Below are 9,709 nucleotides of genomic sequence, written 5' to 3' on the forward strand. Positions count from 1 at the left end.
GAAGGGCCTTCTCTTTAGCAGCAGTGGCATGATAAGGAATGCTCTCTGCTCTGTTCTTTCCAGCCTAGGAACTGCAAGGCTCATAGACATAAATATTTGCACCTCCTATCCAATATTCACTTCAATACCAGCACAGAGCTATCAGGAACCTATAATTATGTCTCTCTGACTTAAAAATCACACCATGGTTTTAGCTAAGTAACTAGTCACCTGCTACTCCCTTCTCCAGCACTTGAGAAGCTCTCTGGAGTGTGAAGACAAAGAGCTTGTTAACACAGAGCAGAGGGATTTCGGTGAAAAGATACAGACAGTCCCTGAAAACTGAGAAGCAATCCGTACGGTAAGTCTGTCACGTTGTCCACCAGCCTGGACTATGCTAATCACATCTCTCAACGTGCTGTAAGAGCTGTCATTGCCAGACTGCATTTAATCACCGTTCTTGCAGCAGCAGCAATCAGAGTTAATCTTTTTCCCTTTAATAAGAGCCATTACATCATTCTCCAGCATGGAAACTACGAAGTGGGAAGGTCAAAAAGTTCTTAATTAAAAGGATTTTTATTACTGTGATAGTTCCGTTCTAGCCTCAATAAGACAGATCTGCAGCACAGGCAGCAAGAGCTGGAAGGCATCTTGGATATACGAAGCACTGTTTGAAGCCTGTGAAAACAAAAATCAAAATACACACATGAATAATTACACTACCAATCAGTTTCACTCATCACATGCTCATTTCAAACAGAACATAAGAAACAGAAGCCTAGAGCTTGTCCGATTCTTAAGGCTGCATTCTAGAAATCAATTTAATATTATGTTTTTGAGGGGCTTTATGCCACTAGGCAAAAAGAAAGTGGCCTAAAAACTGCCAAACAAGATCAAGTTCAAACTGAATGCAGGATACTGTTTTCGATAATAGATGAGAAGAATTTATTTCAAAGGGGAGCATAAGCATGCTGTGGCAGGAAGGTAAGAAAATACCAACAGGAAGCAGCCCTTTCCTACCATACCTCGAAGTTCATAAGCATTGAGAATGAACTTACAGCTAGGAAGTGTTGGGACTCTTGCATGCTAATTTCTGAGCTCGTCTAAGGTTTGACTTTGGACATTTACATTTTAGAAATCCAAGCTGCTGAATTTAATAGGTGTCTTCTGACCCATCATAACTGTCAGCTGAGACCACAAAAGGCTCACTCTTCTCCAAGTAACTCATCTCTTGTGCAAATCTACAGACATTTATTAACACTTTTAAGTTATTAAATAGGTAAGCAGAGTCTTAGACCACGGGTTAGAGAACTTGGCATGCATAAGGTTACCTTAATGGAAAAAAACAGGATCTCTATTTTTTAAGTATTAGCCTAAAGTTTTAACTTTAGCAGAACTGACCTCCAAAAACACTCCAGTGATTAAGGGATTAAGCATGTCTGCTTTCTCTTTGACCTGCAGAGACCAGACATATATTATCCTGATTGAAAATTTGATCACATTTCTTCAAGCAAGACAAAGCTAAATCCTCAGTAAGTTCAAAATCACTATTGGTCCCCTGACTACAGGCAAGCTAAGTCACAATCTGCAGAGGACCTGCCCCATAGCATGCAAATAAGGACAAAGTAAGCCACATATGCCCAACACAAGTCCTGTATGGATTCACGCATTACATCTTTAAATGAACTGCGGCCAGCTGGAGAATTTACAGAGAATGATACTATCTTCAATAACGCCCGAGTGTTCTGGAAAATCCACAACAGGATCTCAAACCTTATTTTCTTCCATCTCCTCAGTACTGTCAGCATCAACTCCCAACCCGGCCCTGTGCCCAGCTAAACGCACCAGGAGGCATTCGAAAGGTCAACAGACATTTGGCTGCCACAATTTGGGGAACACTGACCTGAAGGTCAGTTCACAGGGCAAAAAAACCCCACATATATAAATGTGCAGACACAAAAAGCAGATGGAACTTGGAAGTGCAGATCCCAAGGCTGTAATCGACTAACCACATCTCCTTCCTCAGAACTACGGTGTCACTCTTACCCCTGCAGTTGTTAAGCACATAGTAAACTCCTTAGAGAAAGCTGACAGTTCTTTACACAGCACAATCGTCATTCTGTGGAGGAAGAGCAGATAAAGCATGTAGTAAACACAGTTTACAAGAATAACTTCCTTTTAGCGTGCCCCTAAAACACAAATACCTTGTTTCCATGCATGTAAAGCTAAATTAAACCAAAACTGATACGGAGCATATAAACAGTGTGTGAAAATCCAGAAGTTCCCCAAATAAATTAGGATGGAAAAATAAATAAAGCTGGAGATGTGAAACAGCATTCAGAGGACAGACACATCCACTCAAGCAGGAACAGCACTACAGTTCTAACTTGCTTTTTTTTAATTACAAGTGTCATTTTCTGGATTAGAAAGTATTGCATATTTCATACACTTGCCAAGTATCTCCTGACATAAAAGAAAAACCTCGTTATTGTAAGAGCAGTCTACTAATTAGTTGCCATAATTTTACGTACCTAACATACTAAATGATTAACAAAGAAGTAGTTAAGAATCACTTTTGCACAACTGCTTTGTCATATTTTAAATGTCTATCTATTAACTAGCACAAGCTTAGGGCAAACATTTCTCTTGGCTATCCAAAAGCTTTCAAGTAAGGTTTCCTCTTTCTTATCAGGAAGTATTTTAAGCTGGAAAAAAGAAGAGACAGGGGAGTTCTGTTGAATGATTGTGATGCCACCCATTGCAACCCCGAGCACATCCACAGAATTCAAGAGTCCTGCATCCCATGGATTTGCAAAGAATTATTAGACAGTTTAATCAATATGATACCAATAAGTAACATTAGTAATTAATTATACGCTACATTACTAAGAGATAAACTCACTGTGAAAGGGTCTTGGCTCTGTCTGTGGCTGTCACCTCTTGTTTCTGACCACGTAGAAACAAGGCTGCAGTTTTGTGAAACATTTCAATGGAGCACGCTGTCAGCTCAGCCAAACTTCTGATGGCAAACACATGAATATCCTGCAAGAGTTAAAATCCCCCAATCACACAAAACCTAGCAGCTTTTATTATTTAAAACAAGTGAATCACACAACGTACACTGCACTTTCAGGCCTTAGAATATACACAGAAATAGGAACCCCTAAACTCTGGGAATCACAACCTTAACTTGGCAGCCAGATAAACACTCCGTGATCAGCTACCCCCTTCCTTCATTACTCAGTTACCTCTACTGATTTTGTAGCATCATGGTCACCATCTCTGGATTCTACTTCTTGGTTTTCTTCACTCTCTTTTTCTTCTTTAGGAAGACTACTGTTGAACTGTGCTATCCATTCGTGAGCAGATATCCTCACCTGTACAAAGATGTGTCGTATTTAATGACTGGAATGAAGCCCTGCTGCTTCACACCATAAAACATGGAGTATTGGATCTCTCTGCAGGAAGGAAACAGCTACAACTCCTGAGCTGGCAAGAAGAACCAGGACAAACAATCCCAACACCTTCTGGACTTTGTAGAGGGTTGGCTGCACTGATGTAGTTGAGAGCAGTCATTTCTCTAGTGCTGGAGTTCACCAGCAAGACCATACTAACAGGTGCTTTAAAAACATGGCTGCAGAATGCTGCTGCCACTTGGTGGATCTGAAGGGTAGCGAAATGAAGGCAAGGGAGGTGATTCTTCCTCATACTAACATCCGAACATAGTAAAACCAGCTGCTTTGTACCAAGAGGGCTTCAATTAATGACTGGAGGCTGATTTCACTGTGGTGTCTGAAGGCTTACTGCTCCCAGTTATGTTTGCCCGTGACAAAAGGGCCCAGTGACAAGCGTGCCTTTATTACTGCCCAGTGACAGGGCAAAGAGACGCTGGTGTCTGCTGATTCAGAGCCAAAGGCATTACAGAAGATGATTTTGCCCCATGAAGTCAAAGGTCCAGCTCTTTTACCAACCATTGTCAAAGGATCTAAAACACGGCTTCTTTTCATACATTCGCTAATTTCACGAGCAAACCAGGACTGAGAAGCCATTCTGTGAGGAATCTCTCCAGCTTTTAGAAGATGGGAAATATAACTCACCATGATCAGTTTGTCTGGCTTTGAAGAGATATGCAGTTCTGAAAACAACTCTGTTACTTCTTTTGTGAACTCCTCATCTCCTAGAGGACAGGAGAGTTAAAGAATCCATACAAAGGACAGGCACAGGAATAAGCAGCACCTCCAGCTCAACTAGTTCTGCACAAGTCTAGTCAACTGTCAGCTGTTTCCACTATTTCTCTTTCAATCACCATCTCAGGCAAGTATGTATCAAACCTGGTCTTTTAAAATACAATTCATGAGCTAAGTTCTGAAAAGGTGGAGACACCGGTGTCAAAAGGTTGGCTTTTGCTTTTTCAATTCTGGTTTTGTAGCTAAGGTAATTCTATTTTAATTTACAGGCAGCATTTTGTAATCCACTAACTTGTGCATCACCTTGGAGAGCCTGAAATGTCACTTAAAGCCTGTGTTCAATTCTGGTTTTGTAGCTAAGGTAATTCTATTTTAATTTACAGGCAGCATTTTGTAATCCACTAACTTGTGCATCACCTTGGAGAGCCTGAAATGTCACTTAAAGCAAAAGCCAACCTTTTGACACCGGTGTCAAAAGGTTGGCTTTTGCTTTTTCAATTCTGGTTTTGTAGCTAAGGTAATTCTATTTTAATTTACAGGCAGCATTTTGTAATCCACTAACTTGTGCATCACCTTGGAGAGCCTGAAATGTCACTTAAAGCCTGTGGTTCTATATAAGACAGGGCAGATGTTAACAGTAGGGGAAGGCTGTGAGATCCATTGTGTGCAAATATAAAAGGTACATTAAATGTTAAATGAAAGCAAGTGCAGGTGTGTAAGCCCTCCCTGATGAACCATTTAAGCAAAAGCAATGCAAGACATTTACATTTAAATCTGCATAATCCTCAAGAATCAGATGGCTCTGTGTATGGAGACACCTCTGAGCCTTTCGGTCTGTGTGGCTAACTCTCATCTAAAAATAAATACAAAGGCCTTTTGTTTTGCCACTGGTTGGACAACTCTGCTCAGTCCTTCCCTGATGGTCAGGGAAACCCAACATCTCTTTGAATTTGCATCTGGGTTCAAGATTAGTTGTACGAACTGCCCAGGAGTCAAGCAACAATAATTCTGCTCTGGCAAGAAATCATTCCTGATACAGAATTAACACACACAGCAGCCTTCCAGAGAGACAGGCTATTGCTCCCTGCCATGCTCTGGGCTACAGACAGCTTTAGGATTCAGCATTCAGCTAAAGAATAACCTAACTTTGGCACCATGCCCATTGCTAGCAATCAAGACTGGTTGATTCTACTCTGAGGATTTCATTGAGAACCAACTTCTCCTCCCAGAATCTGGGTCTCTCTTACCCTTCTTTTCCTCCTCCTCTTCTTCAAAGAACTCAGGTAAAGAAAATGCTTCCTTGAGCTCTTCCATTTCCTCCTTCAGTGAGTCCAACTCTTCTCCAGAGAGGGCGTTCAGAACCAATTTCACCTGGTTAGGGGTGACACAGCCGAAGAGAGAACCATAAATCCAACAGGGAAAAAGGAACAGGATGGAAGATGCTGTGCTGGTTTACAGGGCATGTAAAATCACCACAGACTGATATTACTGAGAAAGCAGTATTTTCCTGCAGGAAAGAGTAAACAGTAAGAGAGCTACTTGTGAAGCCCCATTAGATAATAATGGATTCTTAAGGAGTTGTTCATAATTCTTTGATAAAAGAAAAATGGTGAATGACCTCAGAAATTATGTGCTGCTCTGGCCCAAGACAGGTGTTGGTATCATTCTAGCAGAAATTAGAACTGTGAAAAATGTGCTACTCTCTCTGGGAAACTCAGCAACCAAAACCCAGCTGCAACAGTATTGTGTGGGAAACTGTATCTCTAACTAGCTCCTGTTTGATTAACCCTAACCAATCAGAAACTGTGAGTGAACTAACTCCTGTGTCCAATCATAGCGCCTTAAGAGATGCATGCTGTCTGTGTGACAAGGAACACATCCAATCACTATGTAACCAGTCACGTGAGCAAGAATCCCCTGTCTATAAATAGAGAAGCATTGTAAACAATAAACGGGTCTCACTACACACCACATTGGTGTTCGGGTGATTCTTCCCGCTCCAGCTCGTAGGCTCACCGTAAGAATACAGCACGGATTGCTACAACAGGGGACAATGTCTGCCGTGTTTACAATACTCTGCTCCGGAGCAAGGCAGCAAACAAGTGAGTATGAGGAGAGAGAGTAACTTTTGCAAAGTTGTTTAAGACACGCGGGAGCTGAGGCTGCTTGGCTGGAGAATGGCTCCAGGAGCTGAGGACAGGACATAATGCTCCCACGTAAACACCAGGTCACAACGCAGGGATCCAAGTGAAGTTCTGTCATCAGTCATTTTATAGCGAGTTCTGAGCACCTGATTTTACATGTATATTCACATATTTCTAATTTTTTTTTCCCTGCTCAGCTGAACTCAAAATAGAAGGCAAATTGCTCAAGGCCATTACCTTTGATTCACTCTCTCTGGAAAGCATCTCTAAAGCCTCCAGATGCGAAAGACCCTGAAACTCATCAAACAGTAACCCATAATGGGCTTTCTTCTCTGTAGCCATGGTAACCTCAGTAGCTGTCTGCTGCTCTTCTTTCTCTTTTGCTTCTCGTAAGACCTGAAAAAGAAAAGCAGAGGGCTCAGGTCAGTGCCAGAAGATACAGAATACAGGAGCAGGCTTTTGGTTCAAAGTAAAAATGATTCTGTAATGAGAGAATCACAAAAGAAGGGAGAAATGAGAGAAACCAACGAGATGCTGACATGGAACTGCCGCACCTGAGATAACGTAGAGGTTCTGTTCATTAGGCCCTTTGTTTTCTTGAATCCAGGGTCTCCCTCAGCTATTACATCCATTGTCTTTTTCCCAATGAATTCCAAGGCATCCAGACCTCCACTAATAACACTTTTTCCCTAGGAATCAGATTTGGATATAGTCAGCATATAAAAATCACAGAACACTACACAACTGAAGAAATTGCATTGGGGGATTTATATCAGCAGTGTTATGCCAGACACTCACATATAAGCCAAATTAGTCATTGTCACCCTAAAATTCAACCCCAATCACCAGAAAGAGAGCAGAAGGGCATGGAAAGAGCCACAGTACATTATCCTCCAACAGTTTAATATAGCACTCAGACAGCTGCAGTGATCTGATGGGAAATACATTTCTATGTGGTGAACAAACTGGTTCTCAGCACATTAAAGCATTAAAGTATTTAGTTCTCATCCCTCCAATCAGAAAACACTACACCTGTGGGTTTTGGTGGCTAACTCTTGTTCAAGCCTTAAAAGCAGCAGGAAGCTTTCCATCTGCAGCTCCTTCAGATTCACGGGCAAATTGACAAGACAGCAGATCACAAAAGCCCAGTTTCGGAGGGTAATGGGTTCCTTTGAAGTGCATTTCTCATGGTCATAGGAGCAAGCTGATTTCCAAGCAATTTGGGCTAGTTTCACACAAGTTTTTGAAGAAGATAATGGATTTCATCTCTAGACAGTTCTGTGGAAATCAGTGGAAATATTGCAGGAATGAGTCTGACCCTGCATTTTCCTGAACACTCTAGAGGAAGGGAGCAGAGGTAAGTGAGCACAGAGTCGATGTGCACGGGAACGCATGCACCACACAGCCCACCGTTAGGGTTTTGGGGTTGTTTTTTATTTTTTTGTTATGTATCAACACTTAATACAGAACTATCCAAATTACATCAACCTATACATGAAGTGACAGTTAGAAGCAAGGCACAGGAAAAAGATTGTCTGAAGGTTTACACAGTTTCTCACCACTGAGCCCACAAAAGTCACAATTAAAAGTTTCCTCTTACAATATTTCAGATGAAAGGCAAAAACCCCAATGCTCTCTTAGACCCGTTTTGTCCTGCATTCCCCACTCACTCACTGTGCTTTGGACAGCCGTAGAGATGGTTGACAAAACTCCGAGAGCCCCAGCAATAGGGAAGGAACTGCCATCCTCAACTGTATCCGTGCTGCCAGCACCAGGATTCTCGCTCCCTGCGTTAGAAAGCAGAGAATTAACTTCCTCACTCCCCCCAAAAAATCCTGTCAGCTGCAGAGTAGAGAAAATCAACAAACACCAAGTGTCAGCCTGGAGCAAGGCTGGAATCCAGATTGTTTTCCTACCTACTTTCCAGAGCTAGCAAAAGGAAGCAAGAGAACATTATTTTAGCACAGAGATCTCTACCACGATATGCAAGACGCAGAGTAAGGGGATGTTATTTTGGGGCTGATTACGTTATGAGAAACATTTCAGTGTTGTTGTCATGCAGTAAAAACTGACCTCCTGTAGCATCTTTAGTCTCTGAAGAGATTTCACTAGGACTGGGGATCCCAAGGGTGGTTTCTGCTTTTTCTATGACATTTGAAATACCTTGACCTAAAGGAGACAGCAGTATTACTTTAACGGTGAGACACAACACAAGTCAGAGCAGAAACAGGATTAGGGCTGCATATTGGTTTTTATTATTCTGGATTTCTCCTGTTCAAGACAGTTTAACCAGCACTAAAACCTACTGCTGCCCAGCTTGCATACCAAAGTAACAAAGAACTCGGGTTTTATCACAGCTTTTAAATCAAATTGTAAACACAAGCAGTTTACATACAGTTTAAAATACCAGCTGAAAATTATGGAAACACCTTAAAAACCTCTAAGTCACTTTGGCTGTGCGTATCTCCTTCATCTCACTGTACCTTCTGGGAAGAGTTTTCCCCATTACTTGAACAATTCTCTTGACATTTTTCCAATAATTGCTGCTATAACAGAAATCCCCTGCCCTAGAAACAAGCTCAAAAGCTTAAGACGTGAGGTATGGTTAAAGCATTTATCAAATGCCAGAAAGAGCCTTACCTACAGTAGCTACAGTAGCAGATGCAGTTGACAGAAGGGATTTCCCCCAGCTTCCCCAGTACCCCCATCCTGTCTGAACAGCAGCAGGAGAATCTGAGACCTTGGACAAAGGAAAGCAGAAGAGAGTGATGCAGGTATTATGGTGAGGAGAGGACAAAACTTACATAATTTTTGTGTAGCTTTTTCTTTTCAGGTAAACAGCAATGTGAATCTTCAGTGTGAGGCTTACTGTCAAAATTCTTCTGTGCATAAAGCCATGAAACACAAAATCTGTTGTTCAGAATGAGCACAGGAGCATACCTTGAGGGTTTCAGCTGCGGGCTTTTCTGTGGCAACTGGCTGGCTTGGGGGTTTTGGCTCAGGTCTCTTCCGAGTCATAGGCACGGGCTCAAGCTCTTGCTCCCTCTCTTCATCACTCTCATTGCTGCCAAGTTCTTCTGCTTCCTGTTCATTTTCATCTTCGTGAGAGGTTTCTTCTTTCAGATTTTCACTGCTGTCTTTCTCAGACATGACTATGAACACCAGCAGAAGGCAAAGCAGATAAAATAATCACTCCCTTGTACACTTTGACGTAAGTTCAAAAGCAGCACATTTATGCTTTAAATATTAATCACAACTGAGACAGAAATCCCTTCATGGTGCCACACATACCAGCATGAACAGATTATGTTTGTAAGGAATTGTGTACACCAAGTTACAGCTGACTGGAAGAAATGTCACAGCTGGAAGTTTAAAGTCCCACAGAAACACGTGGCTTTA

The 9,709-nt window shown here is 41.8% G+C and overlaps 1 protein-coding gene across 1 annotated transcript; it reads right to left on the reverse strand.

The window, feature by feature from the left end:
• Positions 1-258: 258 nt before the first annotated feature.
• On the reverse strand, positions 259-9,460 carry FAM114A2 (family with sequence similarity 114, member A2). Its single transcript, XM_010134291.1, has 13 exons — positions 9,251-9,460; positions 8,951-9,050; positions 8,384-8,479; positions 7,985-8,097; positions 6,865-6,999; positions 6,548-6,706; positions 5,414-5,537; positions 4,077-4,156; positions 3,228-3,356; positions 2,882-3,021; positions 2,026-2,098; positions 1,381-1,434; positions 259-657 (listed from the first exon to the last, which is right to left on the reverse strand). The coding sequence occupies exons 1-13, from the start codon at positions 9,458-9,460 to the stop codon at positions 559-561; spliced, it is 1,512 nt and encodes a 503-aa protein (XP_010132593.1). The 3' UTR covers positions 259-558.
• Positions 9,461-9,709: the final 249 nt, after the last annotated feature.

This window comes from Buceros rhinoceros, unplaced genomic scaffold, assembly GCF_000710305.1.
Source record: "Buceros rhinoceros silvestris isolate BGI_N320 unplaced genomic scaffold, ASM71030v1 scaffold25934, whole genome shotgun sequence".
NCBI classification, from domain to species: domain Eukaryota; kingdom Metazoa; phylum Chordata; class Aves; order Bucerotiformes; family Bucerotidae; genus Buceros; species Buceros rhinoceros.